At 52.4% G+C, this 23,805-nt stretch overlaps 1 protein-coding gene across 5 annotated transcripts in view; it reads right to left on the bottom strand.

Annotated features, from left to right (window-relative positions):
• NDST1 (N-deacetylase and N-sulfotransferase 1) overlaps positions 1-23,805 on the bottom strand; it is a 65,730-nt gene that overhangs the window by 10,803 nt on the left and 31,122 nt on the right. For 4 of the 5 annotated variants that reach the window (XM_037800870.1, XM_037800869.1, XM_037800872.1 and 1 more), the window contains 10 exons: positions 18,776-19,669; positions 12,274-12,768; positions 9,424-9,511; positions 8,162-8,316; positions 7,281-7,466; positions 5,637-5,765; positions 4,702-4,884; positions 3,198-3,294; positions 1,879-2,002; positions 641-815 (listed from right to left, as the gene is read on the bottom strand). In XM_037800870.1, the coding sequence (XP_037656798.1) occupies positions 641-815; positions 1,879-2,002; positions 3,198-3,294; positions 4,702-4,884; positions 5,637-5,765; positions 7,281-7,466; positions 8,162-8,316; positions 9,424-9,511; positions 12,274-12,768; positions 18,776-19,288 (2,145 nt within the window). In that variant the 5' untranslated portion in view covers positions 19,289-19,669. Of the gene's footprint in view, positions 1-640; positions 816-1,878; positions 2,003-3,197; positions 3,295-4,701; positions 4,885-5,636; positions 5,766-7,280; positions 7,467-8,161; positions 8,317-9,423; positions 9,512-12,273; positions 12,769-18,775; positions 19,670-21,717; positions 22,019-23,805 lie in introns of those variants that run through there. The other variant, XM_037800873.1, reaches the window with a different exon arrangement.

Below are 23,805 nucleotides of genomic sequence, written 5' to 3'. Positions count from 1 at the left end.
GGTGCCCCAATGCCCTGGCCCTGTGGCATAAACCCAAGAAGATGGGCAGGCAGAGGAGGAACCCCCAACCCCCAAGAGACCTGAGCTTAAGCTTTCCTGTAAGCCCCGTAGAGTGGCAGAGGCAGAAATTAAAGTTGTAGTCCTTACACATCTCAAGTCAGGACTAGCATGTAGCACAGTCTGCTTTAACTTCCCCACTTCATCAGGCATTTGCATCCTCCACTGAAAATGGCAGATCTTGTCCGTCTCTGAAATCCCACTCCCACCCTGCCCCTGTGCCCAGTCAGGAAGCTACAGTCAGTATAAACCAGATCACTGTCTGCCAAATCTGGACTTTATCAACGTGGAACCAGCCTCCACCTCTTGTTGACGTCAGTCAGAGGCAGGACCCCAGATGAGGCTAGGAGGGTGGGCAGTTAACTATAGGCTAGGATTCGACATCGATTTCGGCCCGTCTCCACCACCAGGCTGGAGACTCCAAGGAGATGGGACTTGGTTTGTCACTCACCACATCCCCCGTGCCTCGCTCAGGGATGGCACGTCGCAGGTGCTTAAATATCGGTTGAATGAATGAGTGAGCAATTGAGCAGCAGGCAGAGACCCCTCCCCAACCCAGAGACCCCACCCGGCCCCGGCTCACCTGGTACCAGGAGTAGGCCCGGTCGGCTGGGCTGATGAGGATGGTCAGGACCTTGGCTTTGGGCAGCAGGGAGGCTGCCCGCTGGGGTGCTACTTCTGAATCAAAGTAGTTGGCACTTTTCTCAAAGTAGAAATCGGAGGTGGTGTTGGAAGGGATGGGGAAGAACTCCATGTACCTGCAGGGAGTCCAGGGAGGGGCTTAGTGTAAATATTCATATATTTTGCTACAGACGTATTAAAGTATTTGCTACTGGGATGTTGCCCCAGGGTCTGCTGAAGGTGTTTTCAAATATGTGGTCTCTCGCCATATCACCTTCCTAAAATCCAAAATATTCTGACTTCCAGTAACACATCTGGCCACAACGGGTTTTAGATGAGACATTGTGGACACGTCAGGGATATAGATAGATAGATAGATAGATAGATAGATAGATAGATAGATAGATAAGAAAGATAAGGAGAAAGGAAAGGAAAAAAAGAAAGAAACAGATGAACGATAGAAACACAGACAAAAGAGAGAGGAATACACACAGAGAAATACCAAAAACCAAACAGAAGCCCATAATCTCACCACCCAGGTAAATCACTGACATAAAAAAATAGTAATACATGCATAAGGTTAGAAAAGGCAAATAGTGCACAAAGATGCAAACTGGAAAACTGAGGAGTAAAACCATCTTCGCACTGGCCTCCCCCACTCCTGAGGTAAGCGCTGTAGACAGGTTCTGACAGGAAGCTGCAATTTTAACAAACCCCCCCCCCCCCCAAGATGAGTCCCTGAGGCTGGCAACCTGCTTCTGAAGGACCCAGAGAACACCTCCCACAGGATGTCCCACAGTCACCTAGCTCAGTGGGGAGGCCCAGCTCTTGGGCCAGAACACGTGGATTTTAGCCCCTGCTCTGGACCCGGGTTTCGGGGCCTTGGCTGGGTCCTTCTCTCCCAGGACTCAGGATGGACGTTTCTGTACAAGCAAGGGAGGGGCTGGACTCTGACTTCCAGCAGTGTCTGACTCCAGGCGATAATGCAAAGAGGCAAAGGGCTTCCTCATCGCGTGTCCCGTCTGTGAGAAGACTCCAGCACCATGACCCAAGGGTCGCTGCACTTTGTCCCTGTTTACAGGAACTTTAACTGTGTGTGAGCAAGCGCCAGCTGCTTCCTGCTGTGGCCACTGCAGACGTCCTCCTAGGCAGGCTCCGTCACGGCCTCCCATCCTGCTGGGGACAGAAAGGTCCACTCACCAGTCGATGCCTTTGTGATAGTTGTGGCCGTTAAAGAACTGGATCTCCTCGAAGGTCTCTGAGCTGGGGTAGTTGCTGCTGAGGTCCGGGTGCATGCCCAGGAACAGATAGAGGGCCGTGGTGCCTGCAGGGAAGGCAGGCAGCTGAGACCCAGGGCCCAGCCCCCAACAAGAAGGTGGTGGAAGGAGGCAACACGCTAAATAGGGAGTCTGCAGTCCTGGGTTCTGGTCCTCCCTCTCCATCATCCGCTGGGAGCTTCTGGGCCTTAGTTTCCTCATCTGTACAATGAGGAAATTATACTCAACCCAGGAGGGCAAACACATGGCATGAGTGGGGACACCCCAACTCCTGTACCCATGGCTGACATCACTAACCTATCACAGCGTTCTTCAGCACTAAAAAGGACTTGGCCTCAGAATCCTTTTCACCACTGTACTCCAGCAGTTAGGTCCAACTGATTAGTGTCTCCTCACAATCCCAGAACTAGATGGTTTCTGTCGGTTCCTTCTAGTCCTGGGTCTCTACTCTCTGGCACTTGGGAGAAGCTTGGAAAAAAGAGAGCTACTGACTCTAGTTCTGTTGATGTGAAATTCTTGAGGGGTGAGAAATCTAACTCAGATGTCCTCTTCTAGGTGCCCTACCCTTGTTCCTGCTTCCTCCCAATTTGACAGCCCTGACCCTACTCTCTCCTGAGGGAGTCCATTCACTCCTTGTGGTGGGACCCAGGGTTTCTATGCTATACTGACAGGTCCCGGAAGAGAAGGTTGTAGAGCTTGGTGATTAAGAGTTTAAGCTTTAGAGTCACAGAGACCAGAGTTCAAGACCTGGAGCTGCCATTTCCTAACTGAATGTGCTTGAGGAAGTCACTTAACTCCTCTGAGCCTTGAGTTTCTTAACTGTAAAATGGGAGTAGCCATTCGTGCCTTCTAGGGTGTGTGGACAGCAAACACTTAGCAATCAGGTCACCATTTCTCCCTCCTGCATCTTTGGCAGACATGACTAATTGATCTCAGTCCTCTGCACTGAACTCATTTTGTCTGGCACTGCTCACACCTGCAGAGCAGCTGATCTGGGCTTCTCAGAGACTTCCAGGGGGACACAGGGAGAGCTCCTGCACAGGCAGAAGAAATCTGTGCCTTCCCCCATCCCTCCCCTCTATACTTTTAGGCAATTCATGTTCACCCCAACTTCACTTTCACTTCTACTCTCTGGGGAAAGGGGAAGATTACTGGGGAGTGGAACCAGGGCAAGGAGGTCCCCAGAATTCAGTGGCTGAGACAGTGGGTGGTGGGAGCTGGGTAAAGAGTGGAGAGACCTGCCTGTTTTCTGGGGCCCGATGATGAGGAGCTTTGGGAAGCGGTCACACGTCTTCTCCTTGGACCAGATGTCTTTGTGGCGCTTGTCCTCACAGGGGTCCTGAAGCAACAGAGGAAGGCATTTGGAGAGGCCCAAGAACCCAGTGAATGACTCTCACTGCACATGGATATGTGGCTATCACAGCCCCAACGGACAGGCATAATCACTACGTGTCCTTGTCACATCCCAGCCTCGGGACACTGAGCCTCTGGCAGGCTTAGTCTCATGCCTCCCACACACCCTAGCAAAATGCCAAGCCCAGTGCTTGGCACATAATAAGAGCTCGTGCCAGCGTGGCACACTTGCTTCCATGCACACATGTAGACATGTGCTAGTCCACACCTCCCCACACAGACCCACATGGATGCACACTCCTACACAGCCTCTTAAAAAACAGCACAGAAACTTTGTGAGCATGGTGCAGATGAAGTGTAGAAGGCGAATGCCCCTCTTGGTTGGATAACCTCTGACCCAGCAGGCTCTGAGCCATTGGAAAGGGGACTCATGGGAAGGTTTTGGGGGACAGTTCTTGAGGGAGCCTCCCCTGGGCTCTGCTAAAAACTGGAATTTTTGAATTTGTTGAATTCAACTGAATGAGCTGAACCAGAGGTTGACAAACTTTTTCTGTAAAGCTTAGTTAAATATTTTAGTTAATATTTAATAATTTTTAGTTATATAGGAAATTTCCAAAGTTTTTATGAGTTACAATACCATCATTTCAGTTATTTCCTTATTATGAAATATGACATATACACAAAAGGTGATAGCTTTCAAATTACAATTTAACAAGTAGCTATAGAACAAATTTCAAATACTAAAATATTTAATATTTTAGGCTTTGCACACCATCTGGTCTCTGCCACAACTACTCAACTCCACTTGTAGCATGAAAGCAGCCAGAGAAAATATATAAGAGAATGAGCATGGCTGTGTTTCAGTAAAACTTTATTTACACATAAGCTCTGATTTGTAGGTCACTGGTCTGAACTAAGAAACTGCTGCCAATTCCAGCTTCTGCTTACAGTTTTTAACGGAGCCCAGGGGAGGCTTCCTCAAGAACTGTCCCCCAAAACCTTCCCATGAGCCCCCTTTCCAATGGCTCAGAGCCTGCTGGGTCAGAGGTTATCCAACCAAGAGGGGCAGTCGCCTTCTACACTTCATCTGCACCATGCTCACAAAGTTTCTGTGCTGTTTTTTAAGAGGATGTGTAGGAGTGTGCATCCATGTGGGTCTGCGTGGGGAGGTGTGGACTAGCACATGTCTACATGTGTGCATGGAAGCAAGTGTGCCCATGCTGGCAAGCAAGTGTGCACCTGAGTTTACATTCAGGAGAAAGGGTGAGGGTGTGGGGGGCTGAGCCCTTGAGCCCATGCCCAGAGCGTGTGCCTGTGAGTGGTGGGCACTCCATTCCTGCTCCAAAACACCCAGGCCACCCTGTCCTCCCCATCCTCCACACCTCCCACCTACCTGCCAGAGTGGGTCCTTTTCTTCAGAAAAGATCTGGAAGTACTTCTGGGCTAGCTGCACGGGGGGCAGTGTCTGCAGCCGGAGATTGGTCCAGGAGTGCAGGAAGCGCACCAGGTGCTTGAAGGTGTACAGGCCCAGGCGGTCATTCCCGTAGTTGGACAGGTGCGTCATGAAGATGCTGATCTGCTCCAGGGGAGAGGAGATGGGAGGTAGGGGTCAGTTGGCATCTGGACCCACCCTCACCCTGCCTGCTGACCCTTCTGGCCCTGCCCAGCTTGCACGGCCACCCGAAGACCAGTACAAGGTACACAAAATCACTGGGTGGCCTTGGGCTAGGCACAGACAGGTGTGAATCCAGGCCTGGCTAATCACCAAACATCACAAACTGAAATGGGAAGCTGACCTAATGCAGGAGTTATTTCTGCCTTGTTTTGTAATTTTTTGGAGGGTGGGTTGCATGGAAAATGAGGAGCACTCAGTGATCCCATAAAGCTGAATAACAACAAACATCTGACATTTATTTAATAATTTTAAAGCATGGATAATTATTTCCATTATACGGAAAATGAAAGAGAGGCCCAGAGAGCTCAGGTGAATAGTTAAAAAGTGATTAGATTGATAAATAGATGGGTGGATGGACAGATAGACAGTTAGACATGAACAAAGTCTGGAAAGAGAACATGGACAAAAATGCCAGTGCTATTGTATTAAAGTGCAAGATTATGAAAGAAAAGAAAAAAAGCAAGTGAGTCCAGATAACTTAACTGAGGTCCCCCAGACAGGAAGGGACAGAGCCAGAGCTGGAAAGGGGGTCTGCCAACTCCAGGCACCACCCCCCCGCCCCCACCAAGCTCAGGACAGCCCACCTGAGCTGCAGACAAGACACCCAGCACATCCCCACGGCACCCACCAAGCGAGCACTGAGGAGCACTCACGGGATTGAGGAGCACGGTGAGGAAGAGCTCGCCGCCGTTGATGATCTTGTCCAGCTCACTGGAGCCTCCGGGGTACTCGTTGTAGAAGATGGTGTGCGTGAAGAGGCCGCAGGTCTGCCGTGGGAGGACCTGGGGTGGGGTGGGGAGAGGAGCTAGGGCGTCTCCAGGGATGGACACTGTGGGGGAGGGTCCTTCCTCGGGAGAGGGGCCGAGGAGTCTCCTCGGAAAGACGGCCTCTTGTGTGACGGCACAGACCTGAGGACGTGGCCTGCTTTCATCACTGCTCACAGCCCCCACCCTCAGGGGTACTCTCCCCCAAAGACCCCCTGCAGCCTGCAACCTCATCCCTAGTGAGATCCCAGCCCCTTGCCACTTTACATACTTCACTGCTATTCTCTGCACAAAAGGAAGACTCCTAAAAGTAACAGAAATAAGGAAGAGAGTGTTTCCGGAAACTCAGGCCATTTGCCCGGTGAGGCCACGGCCTTCTTTAAAGCAGCAATCCCAGGCACTCTCTGCTACACCCCTCACGGCCTGAGAACCTCACCTGCTAGCACCCTTGGTCAAGCACCGGTTTATCTGTTTTCTGTCTTCCCCCATGAGACTGTGGGCTCCAAGAAAACAGGGCACTTGCCTGTCTTGTCAGCACCTCATTCCCAGAGTTTATACGAGTGCCTGGTACCGAGGAGGCTGGCTGTCGGTTGACAGATGAACAAACAAACGAACTGACAAATCTGCTCTCCCAAAGCTGCCCCATCTGGGCTGATGACAACTCATCCTTCCAGTGGCTCGGGTCAAAAACCTTGGGGCCATCCCTGACTGTTTTCTTTCTCTCACACGCTACATCCAGCTCATCAGCAGATCCTCTTGGCTCTACCTTCAAATTAAGTCCTTCATCTATCACGTCCCAGCATCACCCCTGGTCCATGCCAGCATCATCTCTAATCTGGACATGTGTGTCAGGAGAAGGTAGCTCCCTAACTGGTCTCTCTGCTTCTACTTCTGTCACTTATAGTCTCTGCTCCATGCAACAAACACAATGATGCAAATCCTTTCAAATGTGAGTCAGACCATAATATCACTCCACATGAGACCTTCCCATTTCAGACTAAAAGCTAACGTCCATCCGGGGGCCCCAACAGGGTCCTACCCGACCCAGCCCATCACCCCTCTGACCTCATCTCTACCTCTCTCCCATTGCTCACTCCTCTCCCACTGCACTGGCTCCTGGCTGGTCCTTAAAGACCCAGGACAGCCCTGCCCCAGGGCCTTTGCACTGTTTCTCTCTGCTTCAACTGCTCTTCCCTCACACAGCAGCATGGCTCATTCTCCCTTCCTGGTCTCGATTCAGATGACACTCATCAGGAAGGCCCTCCTAACCACCTCACTTAAAATAGCTTCTCCTATTCCACCTGCCCCTGGCACGACCTTGAGTTTCTCCGCGGCACGACCTTGAGTTTCTCCGCAGCATTTTCTGCCATCTGACCATTGTGTGCTTCTCATGTTTATGAGCACACGGTCTGTCTCCTGCCACTAGAATGTCAGGTCTCCGGGCACAGGGAATTTTGTCAGTTTTGTGTTGTCCGCCCCCACCCCCCTCCCCACTCCCCCACCCCTCCACCGGGCTGCCGGGGGCCCACACACCATGATGCCGTTGTGGATGAAGCCGCGGCGGTAGCGAGCCGGCTTCAGGTGGGGGTACTCCTCCGTGCTGGTCACGCGGATGCTCCACACCTGCTTCCAGGCCTCGTACAGCTGCACATGCACGGGGTACACACCCGAGTGGTGGGGCGCCACTGCGTACCCCATGTCCGTGGGAATGCCGTGCTCCTGGGGAGAGAGGGCCAGGGTGGCGTGAGCACAGGGTTCCTTCCCCTCAGAGCCTTAGTTTCCCCTCCATAAAAGGGGAGAGAGAAGTCAGAGGCTCACAGTACAGATGGGGACCCTCCACTGAGGCCCAGGGAAGGGAAGGGCTGGGCCCGGATCTCAGGGAGAGCGGCTCAGTGCGGAGACTGGAAGCCAGGTCTCCCGACTCTCGGTCCAGCACCAGGGACTCTAGGTCCCTGCGGTGAGGGATATGGACAGGCCTTTTCCTGCCTTCTCTTAGCCTCTAATTGGCCGGTGGACACCCAGGCCCACGCAGACCCAGCCCAGGCTGAGCCAAGGACCAAGGCCTCCCCACCTCCCCACTGAGCACCTCCTCCAGCTTTTAACAGACTCCCAACCATGCCTAAAGGTAAGAGCTCAGGCTCAGGAAGCAGGCCTGGGTTTAAGTCCTCACTGAACCTCTTACTTGCTCAAGTGACCTCCCTGTCTATAAAAAGGGGCTCTCAGTACCCGCCTCTTGGGGTCTCTGTGAGGTTTCGATGAGACAGTGTCTGTAAAGGCAGCCAGCCCCGACCCTGGCACAGAGATGTTAGTAAAAACCTGTCAGACTGAACTGCAAAGGCATGAGAGGCCAGCAGTCCAGACCCCAGCCCAGCCCCTGGCCCACCCGGCTCCGCCCTGTAGGGAATCTTACTCACGACAGCGAACTTCTTGTTCAGGGCCATCTGCTCCGCCAGCACAGACTGGTTGTGGAAAAGGTGGGGCTGCATGTGGCTCCACATGTGGGGGAACCACCAGAACTCCTTCACGTATGACAGCAGCAGGTCATCCCCAGCGTCCTCGGCATCGGTACCTGCAGCCCAGCACAGGGAGCTCAGCATGGCCCCAGCAACGAGGTCTTCAACCCGGGCCCAGGCCCGTGGTTGGGACTGCACAGTCATGCCCCACCCAAGAGCTGCTTGGAACAGTCATCCAAGCTGACAGGACCCCAATCCAGAGCCCCAGATTCTAGCCTACAGTGTGCCCTTGACTCGATTTGTGACCTGGGCCAAGTCCTTCTCATCTCTGGTCCCTTAGACCCCAACTGTGCAAAGCAGGGTCTGGAGTCAGTGACCTCAAGGGTTTCTTTGCTCTGACATGCCTGCTCGTATTCTCTTCCTGTTTTTCTATTAGGTCATTTGTCTTTTACTTATTGATTTGTAGAAGCTCTTTATATATACAGGATGCTTAATCTTATGTATATCATTACAATCACCTCTGATATGCTAAAGGTTGAGAAAAAGTGCATAGAGATACCCAGTATCACTTCCATTTGGCTTTGGGACTATACTGCACACATTGTTGCCTAACAGGGTTTTGCCTAGAGCGAATGTCACAGTGTCCTGAGTAGAGGCAGCAAGAGGGAATGGTCACTGAAGATGACCTGAACAGGGGCTATTCCTTCTTACCTAATCCTTGAAGGGCAGCACGTGAGGAACCTTGGAGAGCCCAAGAGAGGAAGGAATGTCTGAACCAAGCAACCTACAGCCTCCACCTCAACTCCTATGACTGAAATAAACTTCTAACAGTAGTCATGCCTAGGGTGGGTACAATTACAGGGCATTTTGACTTTCTATGCTATACGTTCCTATAATGTTCTTACATTTCCATCACCTTTTATAAACAGAAAGAACACAGTAATTTTTAAAGGCGCTAAGTGTGGGAGAGTCTAGAGGGAGAAGATGCCCCATCTAGGACAGCAGAGCCTGAAAGCCTCGGAGAGGGCTGAGTGGAAGCCACTGCTGCTTTGACTGCTGCCTTGCAATGGCCTCTGCCTGGGGCTGTGGCTGCTTTTGGGTCCGATGGCTCTGGGGAGGCCAATGGTCAAATGTACTCCTAATGCCGACCCACACGCCCACCAGCTGCCCTCCCGATACAGTGCTCTGAGAGTCTGGATGCTGCAGAGGCCCTTCGCACTTACCTGTGTGGAAGAATTTCCCTGAGTAGCCCAGATTGAAGGTGAAGTTTGGGATGTGTGTGCGTAGTTCATGCTGCGTGTCAAACAGGGCCTGGGAGGCAAAGGGGGAGGAGAGGGGTGAGGCGACAGCTAGGAGCTCCCTGCTCCTCCCACTGAGGGCCCAAGAAGGGTCCTGCTCCTGCAGGACAGGCTACATGATTTGCAGGACCTTGTTCTCAAAAACTGGTAAGAATTTTCAGATGGCAACAAGACATAAAAGCACGCATCGGGCCCCCCTGAGCCAGGTGTGTGCTGCCACCTTCACCAGGCCCCTGGCAAGACAAGACCTGGACTCCATCCTGGCTCTGGAGAAAGCTTCATGACTTCTCTGGGCCTTGGTTTCCCCAACTATAAAATAGGGATCCCTTGTGGGGCTTTTGGTAAAATTAAATGAGATACTGCATGAAAACCAGCTGATGTATGGTAAGTGATGAAAAATGGTGCCTGCTGCTATGTCTGTGGTCACTGCCATGTGAGCCTCAGTGCCCTCATCTATCATGTGCAGAGGATTTCTCCTCCCTGGTGGAATTCAAGGCTGATGCCCAGAGACCATGACTTCCCAAAGATGTACTGGGTGCCCAGCTGCAATGCTCCACTGCATGACACACCCAGTGTTTTGCAAGTCAGTGAAGGGGTGATGACACCACTGAAACAAACATTCAGTTGTACTCTGGATTTAAGACTCAAAAAAAAAAAAAAAAAATCCCTCCTGCATGATTCACCAGGCTCTTAAGAAACCTCTGAGAGCCTGATATCAAAACACGTTGCAACCTAAAAGTCCTGGCACTCCTGGGGGCAGAGCTGTCACCACTGGCATCTTCCCAAGGATGACCATGGCCTGCTGGACGTGCAGGCTCCAGCTGTGTGGCCTTGGGCAAGCTGGTTCACCTCGCTGAGCCTTGGTGCCCTCCTCTGTAGAATGGGAACTATAATACTACCCCCCTCGAGGACTGCTGTGAGGATCAGATGAGGTAACGCACAAAAAGGGCTGAGCACAGAGCCCGGCCCTCACCGAGCCCTGAATAAGTGGCTGCTGCTGGCATTCTTTAAATCATGCTGTACAGCCAGTACTGTACAAGTTAATGAGATGACATTCATGTCTCCAAAAGAAAGGCGCAGTTGTAGCCTGTGTTTGGGATTAAAAAGAAAAAAGTTCTGCCCTTTCTGGCTCACAAGGATGTTTAAGGCAAATGAGGCCCCAGTTGGAGAAGCCTTCTGCAGTCTGCACTGAACTGATCATGTGGAGGAAGACACCTTTATTAATATTCTTCTACAGAAAGGGCTCCTGGTTGCTATTACTCTTCTCATTTTAAAAACAGGGATAATAAACAACCGAGAAGGGCAACCCCAGAGTTTATGGGGGACACGGTGAGCCCGGGAGCCTTTCCCTGAGGGCTCAACCCTGGAGTAGAGTCGCCCCAGGACCCCACCTGGACAGGTAGACAAGGGCCTAGGTTATGGGGACAGTCACAAGAGAGAACAAGTGTGGGCCACTGGAAAAACCTCCTAAGCGAAAAACAGAGCAATCTCTCCAAGGCAGGCTGTGGCATCTCCTGAAGTCTTGGAGCTGGAAGGTTCAGCGGAAATCATCTTAAAGCTTTCTTTTAACAGGACAGTCCCTTCATCAAGTGAAATCTCATGAGGAAACACACAAGTGCAAAACAGATGAAAGCAACATTGCCTGTTTGACAGAAGGGGCAGCCAGGAGGGCTCAGAGCCTGGCTGTCTGCCCATCCTAACCCGCCCACACCTGTTACCTGCAGGCACTCATAGGAACCCCTGGGGCTACCCAACACCATCCATTCTGTTCTCCTCTCCCGGGTGTAAGGAAGAGCCAAGATTCACTCTCTATATAGGGGGCCCTTCTGGGAGTTCAATATTCAACCCCATCAGGGTTTCCTTCCAGGCCCCAGGACAAGCCCCTAACAGTGGATTAGATGATTTCAGGTAGACAGGCATACAGCACCAACAACCCTGAATTACCTGGGGAGAAAATCTGTATTCCTTTTGTAAATCTCGTTTAAATCCCCATACCAACATCAAAAAGAAGTCTTGGTTGGTGCTAATCTAGTAAGCTCAGCAGGCCAAGAATTTAATCCCCCTGTTTTGTTTTCATTGGATTTATTGTTATGGTTGCCCTCTATTTATGGCAACCAATACTGATTTTCCACTTACATCAGTGACGTTGTTTCCTTTGCAAATAACTTTAAGTAAAATAGTTGAGTTGATGAAAACTGTATTTTAAAGATTAACGATCTCAATTTGTAGGCCTCACTTTAATAGCGATAGCCTGCTCAAGTTTAAAATTTCGGAGTCTGCAAGGTACTTTTACACACAGTTTAGTTTGGTGAACACTTTTTGAATAAAAATATGCATTCCACTACCTACATATACCTCAACGGAAATATGCCTTATGTACAACATCAGCTTTAGTTCTTATTTTAAGAGTTTCATAGGAGCTCTTATATTAACATAAATATTTCTGAGAGTTAAAAATCACATCTGGTCTAAAAGGTGGGTAAACAACACTGCACAGCACCCATTTTTGGGTTTCAGTGACTGGGTCCCTTCTTCCATAGATACATTCTTATACTCCACACTCCAGATGCAAAATACCTGCATATTCAATACTTAAATATAATTTTAAATGACACTTCCGATAAGACAACTAATGCAAGCCAAGTAGTCAAGGGAGGATTATTAAGTAACTAACAGCACAGGAGAGATGCAGATAGGGCAAAAGTCATGACAGAGTACCCAGAGGGCTGACATTCAGGAGGCTCTCCCTGCTCCCATCCGTCACCCCAGTTGTACCTTCACATCCTCCACCTTCATGCGCGTGCCCTCCTTGCCCACAAAGATGTCATCGATGTCCACCAGGATGTAGCGGTCCAAAGGCAGCGAGAGGCGCTTGCCTGTGAGAAAGGCCACAGCATCGACGAAGACAAGCTTGTGTAGCCAGAAGTTGAGGTTGTTGCCAAAGAGCACGCGCTGGATGCCGTCATGGAGGCCCAGGTCCTGGACCACAGTGGCATGCAGCGCGGCATGCAGGCCGGCGTCGGCACCCAGGTGCGGGATGGACTCGGACGAGCGCGTCTTGGCCAGCAGCACCGGCTCGTAGGTGGAGTGGTTCGACTGGAACACGGTCCAGTCCTCGCCGGGCAGCACACCCTTCTCCACCTCGCTGGGCCGTGTCACGTAGAGCAGAGGGGACTTGGGGTTGATGCTGCAGTCCTTCAGGCCCAGGTTCGAGTGCAAGAACAGGGGAAAGCCCTTGAGCTGTGCACTCAGCAGGCTGTTCTCGTTGGCCTGCAATGGGGAGGGGAACAGAGTCATCAGATCTAGATCCCTTCAGACCACTGGGATCTCAGATGTGGACCAATAATAGCAACAGTGAATGCTAACATTCACGGAGGGCTCACCGTATTCGCAGCCCTGAGCTAACCTGTCACACAAACCCAGCTCCATCTCTTTACGATGAGACTAACACACACAGTGTGCTTACAGACAGCCAGGCCCCAGGGTCCTTGCACTTTGAGCGCAGAGATGCTACAACAATCCCAAAGTGGAGGTGCTGCTGTCACCTCCATCTTGCAGATGAGGAGACTGGGCACAGAGAAGCCAGGTAATGTGCCTCAGATCATGCAGTGGAGAAAGCGGAACAGTTAAGACCTGCCACCCGTCTGTCTGGCCTTGGGCAAGTTATGTAACCTCTGTGTGCCTCAGTTTCCTCTGCTGCAAAACATGGCTAAGAACAGTCAAGACCTAAGGGGTTGTGGATGCAGCATTAATGTTGCCAAGGTGCTTAAACCAGGGCCAGGGCAATTATCGATCTCCCCCTCAGTGCTCACACTGGCCTCAGGAGGCAGGTTTCCTGATTAGCCCACTCTACAGGTGAGGAAACTGAGGCTTCGAGGGCAGCACTGCCTTCAGCCACAGGGTGGTCAGGAGTGTCACGATTCATAGCTGGGTCTGTCCTTGCATCCCCAGCACCTAACTACCAGCTTTCCTGGCTGGAGTCTCCAAAATGGCTTTTGCCACACAACCTTTTCTTCACAAGAAATCTGACTCCACTGTAGAAGACAACGCACACCTCCCCCCCCAACCTCCTTCCCAATTCCCATACATTCCTAGCACCCCCTGAGGCATTCGAAAACCACTGAGGCCTCACAGGAGTCCCAGCTCCCTGTGCCGGCCCAATCACTGCCTGCAGCGTTGAGCTCCCGTCCCTTCTCCTCCCAGGGACTGCTGCTGCCCAGCTCCCTGGGGAGTGACAAACAGTGCTCACAGCATCCTCCTCTTCTCTTCCTGGGCTCACAGCCCTTCACAGCTTCCCCATAGGCCTCAGTGGCAAATCCCTCTCATCCTCTCAGCCACCTGCCTCTGGATATGGTGTAATTTATCCTTGTCCTTGTGCCAGCTCACTCGTCTTCTCGGCCTGGCAAACTCCTGCTCATCCTTCAATACCCAAGGCACAGCCCCTCTGCTCTGCACCGGCCTCCACATTTAATCCTCAGCTGCAACACTTCTGACTTTGGCTGCTGCAGTATCTGCCCAGGGTCTCTCCCCTGAAGGCAGACAGTACATCATTTCCACCTTTGGATCCCTGGTGCCCGAACGGGCTTGACCCCCAGTGGGAACAGATACATGTTTTATGAATAACTGGATTTCAAAAAAAAATAATAAAATAGAAACAGACCACCCCTCAGTACCTGGCACATGAGAGGTGTCCAGCACAAGTTTCACTTGTTTATTTCATAACTATTCACCATGTCAGACACTGTGATAGTGAGTAAAAAAAGAGAGACATGGCCCCTCTCCTCATGGACCTTAAAATCAAGCAGGGAAGAGTGATAATCGAATAACCAAGGAATGAACATAAAGCTACAAGGTGGTTAATGCTATGCAGAGGAGGTTCATAGTTCTAGAAGAGCAGATAACCAGGGCGCAGTCTGCTGGCTCGGGGAAGGCCTCCTAGACAAAGGAACTTTTGAGATAAGATATTGAGAATGAGTAAGCGTCAACCAAGGGACAGGTAGGGGCCAAGTTCAAAGAACAGCAAGTGCAAAGGCCCTGGGGTAGGAGAGGACGCAGCATGTTCGAGGAACAGCGAGAGGCCAGTGAGAACAGAGCTGAGTGCTCAGGAAAGAGAGTGGAGGGGATGAGGCAGAAAGGCCGGCTGGAGACCTGCAGGACCCTGGAGGCCAGAGGAGGAGTTTGGATTTTGCTCTAAAGGCAGTGGGAAGCCATCAAAGGCCCCATTCAAAGGGTTTTGAATAGAGGGAGGATAGGTTTCAATTTGCAATTTTATGCAATCCATCTGGCTGCTGTGCAGAGAATGAGTAGAATGGGGAAAAGTGAGAGTGGACAAGATACACCAAAGGAGGTTGGGGAGAGAGGCAGGGGCTTGTGCAGGGCTGCCACGGACAGCTGGTCAGGTAAGCACTGGGCAAGGACCCCCAGCTGAGGAAGGGAATGGGGGTGAAATTCTGGACAGGCCCTACCTGCTCAGCCTTGTATCTCCGTTTGGAGTTGCATCTGCCCAGAGGAGTCCCTTTTCCTAATTTCCTCCATGCAAAAGTACTTTTTTTCTAATTCACACAAAGGCTATGCAAGGCCCTGGCCCGGTAAACTGCAACAAGGGGTCTAGATTTGATTCTCCAAACACCAGGAGTGCCTGCCAACTTCCCACCCTGTCCTAAGCCAGCCCCAGTGTAGAGGCCCAATGAACAGCCCGATCTGTAAGGCCATCTCCCCCAGCCCCAGGTACCCTATGACCCTAAGCCAGTGCTGGCCAAGGGTGGGAACTGCTTGAACTGCATAGGGTCAAAGGTGGCAGGCAGCCAGTGACATTTCAGGCCCTGTTCATCACCTGCTGAGGCCTTGGAGGCCACACTGGACCACAGGCACTAGGGGGATCCCATTTCAAAGCCCCGACCCAGAGCTGACCGCCAGCTGACCGCCAGTTGCTGGCAGCCCAGCCAGCTGCCCAGCTGGAAGCCATAGAGAAAGGGAGAAAGCCAAGTTGCTGATCATCTGCCCCAATCATCAGTGAAAGGAACCAGCCGAGAAGAAGGGAGTGGGGTGGGAGCCTCAGCGTCACAGGGGCTGACTCCACTGCAGGCCTCAGCCCACAGGAGTGGGATCCGTCCTGTTCCTCAGCACTGACGATTCCCTCGGGGACACCATATCCCACAATAAGAATCATCAGTCAGAGGAAGAAAGAGCCCTGAGCTGGGAAGCAGAAGGCTGGAAGCTGAGGACAGACTCAGCCATTAAGGGATTAGATGGCCCTGGAAAACCCACTTCTCTCTCAAGGTCCCCCACCAGTCAGTTTGCTCTGACAGGCTCACTTGTGGTTGGATAAGAAGGCAACATAGGGGTTACCATTGGAGCTTGGTTGTCAGATCTTAGCTCTGTGACTTCCTAGCTGGGTAACTCCGGACAAGTCACTGAACTTGGGAGCCTTCATTCCTTACCTGAAAGTAACATGCCTACTGCACAGGGTAGTTGTGAGAATTAAACAAGACACTGGCTGAAAAGCAATGAGCTCAGTGTCTGGCACATGGTTAGTGCTCAATTAAGAAGGTCAGGTAGACTTGCCAGGATGTGCTCAGCCCCAGGGTGCCTGGAGTTGCAAGGCTGAGGCCTGGCGGGACGGATGCTCTTCTCCATTCAACCACCAGCCATGACTGCTTTCTCCATGCCAGGCCCTTTGTCAGGAACTCAGCCTACAACTAAGACCGGCTCCCCACCCTCAAGGACCTCACAGGGCACACAGTCAGAGCCACAAGACAAAATGCTACCACTGGCTGCATTTGCTGAAGTGGAAGATGCCAAAGCACAGTAGCTGCCATTTATTGAGTGGCTCCAGGAACCAGGCACTGTGCTTAGTGCTCTCCATCCACTGTCTGGTTTTACCTTCAACATGGCCCAATGAGGAAGGTGCTGCACTGGGTCCGTTATACAGGTAGGGTTGAGCGCCCTGCCCACGGTCACACTACTTATTAAGTAATAGCAAGCTCTGAACCAGGGTCTGGACTTTCAAGTCTGTGGTTTCACACTGCTCTGGGAATTCCACCACCAGTGGGAACTGGAAAATAAAGAGTTGCCAGATGGCTGGAGTCAACAAGGCTGATACATAGCACGGATGCTGGCCTCGCAGGAAGAGCAGAAACATGCAGCTTGACCACCAGAGGGCGCTCATTGGAACAGAAAGTCCCAGGCCACTGCTGAAAACCAATGAGCGGTCTTGTCTTAGGCAAAAGCATAGAAGGGCACAAAGACCTGGAATTGCCACTGACCTGGCAGCGTGACTTTGAGCATGTCCCTACCCCTCCCTGGACCTCATGTTTACCTCCTGTAGAGCAAAGAATTGGGACGAGATGGGATCCAAGTTCAGTTGTACCAATCATGCCCAATGACCCCAGCCCGCTGCCTGGTCCCCAGCATGCATGGGAACTCTGTGTACTGGATGTGGCTTTTGATGCAACTTCTACTAACTAAACAGTGTCTGAGGCTCTGAACACACTGCACAGTGGTTAGGGCTATGGCCTCTGGAGCCAGGCTGCCTGGGTTCAAATACTGGGTCTACACGTACATGATGTATGACCTTACTTTGCTTCAGTTTCCTTTTCTCAAATCAGGATAATCCCATCCTGCCTTGGAGAATAGATGCTGAGTGTTAAATGAATTAATCTGTGTAAAGTCTATGGGACAGTGCAGGACACCAAGAGAGCACTCGATAATGTCACCCTTTCTGATGTGTTTCAGAACGTGGGCTCTGAAAGAAACGTGATGAAATTCATGGCAGGAAAGGGTAGAGTCCAGGGGAAAAGAAGAAATGAGACGACGGGGACAGTCTGCCTTTATACCATTGTAAAGCCATAAACCAGGCCAGCGTTTCCCAAAGGTGCTCTGTGATCAAGCCGGTTGGGGAACACATCTCACCAAGTTGCTCTCCTGAAGGATTTCTAAGGGCCTTCCATTTCTTGGCCACAAAACCTTTTTTAGTTGCAGAGCATCCTGCTACATTAGGGTGCAAACGCACATACTAAGGGAAACTGTCAGCTAGACCGGCCTCCTCCACAGGTGCATCCTTGAAGGCCTGGGGAGGAATAGACACCCATGACTGGACATCAGCCACTTCTGGCCCATCTCCTTCTACTCTTCTCCCAGTCCACACTGAGCAAGGTCCTGTGCACTTACTGTTCCTTTGGCCTGGAAGGTTCTTTGCATACAGAACTGCATGGCTTGTCCCCTCCCTTCCTTCCAGTCACTTTATCAAAGAGGACTTCCCTGGCCATTCTATCAAAAATAGCATCACCCCCCCCCCATACACCCACTACCCTCCCTGCCCTTTTTCTTTATTCCTTTTTGCTCTTATCACCACCTGCCACATTGTGTGTGTATTTGTTCACTGTCACCCATCCCCAGCCCCACTGCACTGAAATGTCAGCTCCGTGAGCAGGGACTTTGTCCACTTTGATCTCCTCCATGTCCCAGTGCCCAGCACAGAAACTGTATTTACTGAGTGTTCAGTAAACATCAACTGAATGAAGGACAAATGCCCCCAACACACCCTTCAAGTACCTCCTAGCGCTTGCTTTTGTCTTGCAGATCAGAGTTCTATGACTCTGGATCCCCCATCCACCCACTCTTGCCCCATCCCTCCCCAAGGACAGACTCTCCACAACACCCTTTCAGCAAGGACCTTTGTCCCAGAAGCTGTTCTGGATGCCCCACAGAGCTCCAAGCAGCTCCTCGTCTCCCACTGGGATTTCCTTCTCTTCTTTCTCCCAAAGCAAAATGGCTCTGGCTCAGGAGGTACACAAACTCCAAACCCCACCAGAGCCAAGAGGAAAGAGCACAGGATATGGAGCCCAAACTCTCTATGCCTGGGATCAAACCCCAGCTCCCCCACTTATAGGTTGCAGAGCCTCAGACCAGTAACTGAGCACCCTGGAGCCTTGCTTTGCATCTGCAAAGCAAGGACACACTCTCCCCCTTAGGAGGATTTAGAGGCACAACAGAGCAGGCCTCTTCCATCTTGATCCCTGCTGGGGGCAGGACCCCATGCATAGCAGGCAACCCACTAATAAAGGCTGGAACTTATAAAGCTCTTACTGGGCACCAGGCCCTGTGTTCCGAGCACGCACCATACACCCATTTAGACTTCACGCCCACCCTGTGCAAGATGCGCACTCATAATACCCATTTCCAGGTGTGAAAACTCAGGTTGTCAGCCAGCTAGTGTGCAGGTGGGATTCAAACCCGGCCACGACTCTGACCTGTGTGGGACCCGCCCCCTGCGTACCTTGAAGAAACCGATGATGCCCACGCCGTAGGCCACGCAGTACTTGTCCAGCAGCTCCCGGTTCCAGGCATCCAGGTTGACGTACTTGAGGATGTTCTCGTAGATGATGAGGGCGAAGCGGCCGCGGCCCTTGTCGGTGAGCGTGGGCATGTCGCCCTTGCCGGGCGCGATCTCCGTGCGGTACTTGAAGCGGCTGGACTCCAGGATGGCCACCACCTCCTGGCCCAGCTGCGAGTAGAGGCTCTCCACGAACACCAGCACCAGCGGGTCCGTGCGCGAAGGGGCGGCCGCCTGCACGGGTTTGAGCGGCAGCAGGCGACTGGGCGCCACGGGTGGAGGGTCCCCGCAGTCGGGCTCAGGGGCATCGGCCGACGGCTCCAGGCCCCACTTCCAGCCATACAGGTAGTAGGCCGAGACGAAAACGCTGAACAGGCAGAAGACGAACAGCAGGAAAAAGACGGCCTGCGGGGACATGTGCCGACACAGCCTCCGGCGGCGCGCCAGGGAGGGCATCCTGGCCCCGCAGCCTCGGTCGTCGGAGGCCCGGCCTGCCCTGGCCGCCTCAAGGCGCCACACAGAAGAGACACGAGAGTCCACCGACCAACAAATTCACAGAGTCTTGGGAAGCGAGGCCCTCAGTGGGCAGCAGGCGTGGAGGATCTGGGCCCCCGGCCCTTCCTCCCAGCCAGGGCGCGGTCCGCAGGCCGGTCACGCTCCTTCCTTCCCCTGCGCCCCTTTATGTCACCATGGCAAACCCCCGCGTGGTCCTGCGCAGAGTGGAAGTGCCCCAGGGCGTCAGGACCTCCTGGGGGGGCTGGGCAGCCGGCCGGAGGACACTGGGCTGGCCCGGGGCTGCCACATGCCGCTCGCTTGGTGGGGCCCAGGGGGCTAAGGCTGTGGGGAGAACAGGAGAGTGAGGGGGTGAAGGCTCGGACTTTGAGGGTCAGCTGAGGACACACAGGCCCTGACCCAGGCAGGCCCGAGGTCAAGGACTGCTGCCTAACCTGAGGCTGCACGATTTGGGGAGGTTCCTTAATGTCTCCGAGCCTCAGGTTCCTCATTTGTGAAACGGCTGACAATAGCACCCACCTCACAAGGGGCTGGGGGATTAAGTCCAACTGTGTATAAATCAATCAGAGTAGTGCCTAGCATATGGTCTTTAGGAATGGTCATTGCTATTTATTATCATCATCATTACCAGGGTGCAAGACTAGACCAAGCAAGAAGGACAGGGTGAGACAACAAACATTTGCAAGGCTCAGGAGCCGGAAATGAAATTATAAATCACTACTTAACACCACGTCCCCGCAGTCTTCCCCTCACCCTTCCCCTCACCTGCCCACGGTGCTTCCCCAACCATTTATCTCTCTGTACTGGCCCAGCATCCCCATCTGCCAGATGAGAAGACTGAGGCTCGGGCAGAAGCAGCCAAGCCAGGATCCACAGCAGGGCTTGAGGCCTCAGTGCCCAGACTAAGTGGGAAGGCCCTGGCTGAGGCCTCGTACCTCTCAAGCATCAGTGACCTCATCTGTAAAATAATCACCCCTGTGGTGTAGGGCTGGGGTAAATCTGTCTGAAGAGCTTGGCACAAGAAATGCTCAAAAAATGGCAGCTGTCACTATTTGGCCCTAATGCAACCAGGCATCCCTTGTCCTCAGAGCATGTGCTCACGGGCACACACCAGCCCAGGACACCAGGTGACCATATGCCCTGCCTCGATGATCATGGGGCCCTCTGCCCACCCAGGCAGCCAGAATTCTGGATTTCCAGCTTCAGTCTTCAGCCTGACCCCTGGAAGAGTGAGGGAAGAACCAAGTGCCCACAGACACTGTACCAGGCCCTGTTGCCTCATTCCAAACAGCAATCCCAAACCCACGGCCCTCCAGCCTCCTTTAAACAGGAGTCGAAGTGAGTGAGACTTTTGAGCAGGCCAAGGAGCCACTTTCTATCAGTCAGAGCTGCTACAAGCTAGAAGGCGAGCTCCCCGGGGGCAGGTGTGCGAGCCTGGGCTGGGGCAGCCAGGCAGGGGATCCAGGACTCAGGGACAGCCTCGGGGGTGGAGAGCTTTGCTGTCCCTCAAAGGCGTGCTCAGCATGGGTACAGAATAACCGAGACCCAACAAATGCACTTCGAGGAATTTATCCTCAAGGTGGTAATTGCAGAAGTATGTAAAGATTTTCCCACAAGAGTACAAATCCCAGCACTGTTTTTAATCGCAAATGTCCAACAACAGGGGATTGTCTTTAGAAACTATAATGTGAACATATGATGGGATCCTAGGCAGCCATTTACAATTATGTCAAAGAACATTTACTGACAGAAATATAATTACCATATGTATTGTTAAAGTGGGAAACATTTATAAAACAGTATGTGTGATCACATTTTTTTGTTACCATTTTTTGAATGCATAGGCCAGGAACTGCTGCTAAATTAAAAAAAAAAATGCTAACACTGATCATCTCTGGGTGATTTTTATTTTCCTCTTTTTGTTTATCTGTTTCTAAATTTTTGACAATATCCACCATTATTTTGTAAAAGTAAGAAAACAAATGTTTTCTAAAGACATGCTCAAAAGCGGGAGGCAGGGGTACTGTGCACTGAGGAGAGGCCCGGCCTGGACACCGAGGCACCCTGGGTACTAGTCCCAGCTCTGTGGTGACACACTGCGTGGCCCGAGCACACCCTGCCCCTCTCTGTGCTTCCTGCCTGTTAAAAGAGGGCTTGGGCCAGATGCTTTCTGGGGGCTCTTCCCCTTCTGGTGGTCTACAATTCAGATCCTACTATGTGCCAGCACCATGGTGAGCCAGGGGCAGCCAAGGAAATGGACACCTACAGGGCAGTGACAACGCAGAGGGGAAAAGTGAGGGCACTCAACCCTTCTAGTGGTGGGGCATGGCGGGTTGGGGAAGGCTTCCTGGAGGAGGTGCTCCTTGACTCACCAGAAGAACAGGTAAGGGCTGGCCCAGCACAGGAAGAGCGAACAGCAGGTGCCACAGCCTGGTAACAGGGGAGCCCACAGGGCTTCCTGCAATTCTAGCTGAGCAGGGCAAGAAGGGAGCAGGTTCCCTGGATGCAGCCTGGAAGGCCGGGGTGACAGGTCCTGTTTTATACCCAGGGTGAGCCAGTGTCCCATTTACCACTGATAAGAGTAGCCCTTTGCCCTGTGGTCACCCCCAAGCCCCACCCCTTGGACTGGAGGGGAGGCAGGGAAGCCCTGAGGGTGCCCTGCCCACCGCCCACACCAACCAACCCTATGGAAGAGGAAGAGAGCAGCACAGGAGAGGAGCCCCAGCCTCCTGCACTGCAGGCCTGACCCCCATCTATTGCAATAACAGCCTTTCAGCCTGTTAATGATGCAACCGGCAGGGAGTCTCAGGCATCTAGGGGTCATGGATCCCTGTGGGAATCTGACATTTTTCCCCCCAAAAAATGCACATATGTTGGAAAATGTTTTAACAATTTTGAGGAGTTCCATCCTCGCCCTCCCTCCCCAAGCCCATCCACAGATCTAAAGCCGTAGATTAATTCCACAGGGTGGTTAAATGTGCAGACTGGAGCCAGACGGTTTCGGTTCAAACCCAGGCTCCACCACTCAGTAGCTATGTGTGCAACCTTGGAAAAGTTTAACTTCTCTGGGCCATAGTTTCCTAATCCATAAAAGAGGAAAATGTTGTAGACTTCTCAAGATAGTGAAAATTGAAATGACCTGATACGTATACTCAGAATGACAGCTGCTGTTATAAGGCACCACTGGTGCTTACTGAACGCGCACCATATGCATCACAACTTAGCTTCCAAAGCACTTCCGAGCTCATCTTTGTGCTCCACTCCCAGCAGCCCTAAGAGGCAGGCAAGGGAGTATGAGCCCATTTTACAGCTGAGAGGGAGACAACGCCTGCTCTTGATTCCGGACCTCAGACCCATAACTCCAGGTCTGGTGGGCCCCAATACGGACAGAGGGACAGTCCTGCAGTCCTCCCCTCACCACACACCTGGAAAGGATCCCCATGTCCTGAGGCTGGGGCCCTTCCAGGGAGCGGGATGGAGAAGGACTTGGGTGGTGTGAGACCAGGAGGCTGGTGAGACTGTGGCAAAACCCAGCCAGGGAAGGAGGAGGGGAGGTGAGAGGGGGCAAAAGAAGAGGCCAAATCCCCCTGGGCCCAAAGTGGGAGAGTGGCTGTTTTGTAAACAAAGCACTGACCACCCAGCTTGCCTGCCAGGGGACTTCCGGCACTGCCCCAGGGCAACCTCCTCAAAGGCCTGGAGCCAGCGTTCAAGGGCCTCCTCACCGGCCTGCATTCCTGTGGTCAAGGGGCGGAGGACTGGGGAGCTTCTAATTCCCCTGGAGTCAGCAAGGCCTCACGGCCAGCTGGGGACTGCGGCCTCACCTCCCCCTCCACCCTGGCTCCCCCAACCCAGGGCCCTCCTGGGCCTTGGCAGTGCATCCGTTCCCCTAAACTCCAGCCCCGCCCAATCGTGGTCACGCCTCTAGGTTTTGCTAATGAAGTTCCCATCGCCTGGAATGCCCATCCCCCCACCCTTGGGACACTTACTCATCCTTCAAGACCCCAGTTCCAATGTCACCACCTCGCTGAAGTCATCTCCAACCACCGCCCCTTTCCCATCCCTGCCTCCCAGCACTCAGGTTCCCACCCCATCCCCACCCCATAGTGGGGAGACTGAAAACTGGGACCCTCTGGCCAAAACAGAATGTAGATGTGTGTTCTTTGGCTTGCACAGTTTTTATTTATTTTTTTTTTAAATTTGAGATTCGTTATCAACATTTTAAAATCAGGAGATTTCATATAAAAAGCAGAACTTACAGTTTCTCTTTCAAAGGGGCACGTGCTGGTGACTGTGGCCACCAAACCTCCCAGCCACATTAGCGGAGGCACTTGCAGCTGCCCGTCTTGGATTCCTTAGAGAACGGAGTCCCTGTCCCTCTCTCTTCTCACATCCTACCTCCTCTCCTCAGTGGACTTCCTGCCCGGCCCTGGGCACACCTGAGTGTGTGGTCTGTGCAGAGT

The sequence above is a fragment of the Choloepus didactylus genome, chromosome 13 (assembly GCF_015220235.1).
Source record: "Choloepus didactylus isolate mChoDid1 chromosome 13, mChoDid1.pri, whole genome shotgun sequence".
Taxonomy (NCBI): Eukaryota; Metazoa; Chordata; class Mammalia; order Pilosa; family Megalonychidae; genus Choloepus; species Choloepus didactylus.
This window is presented reverse-complemented; position numbering and strand designations above follow the sequence as displayed.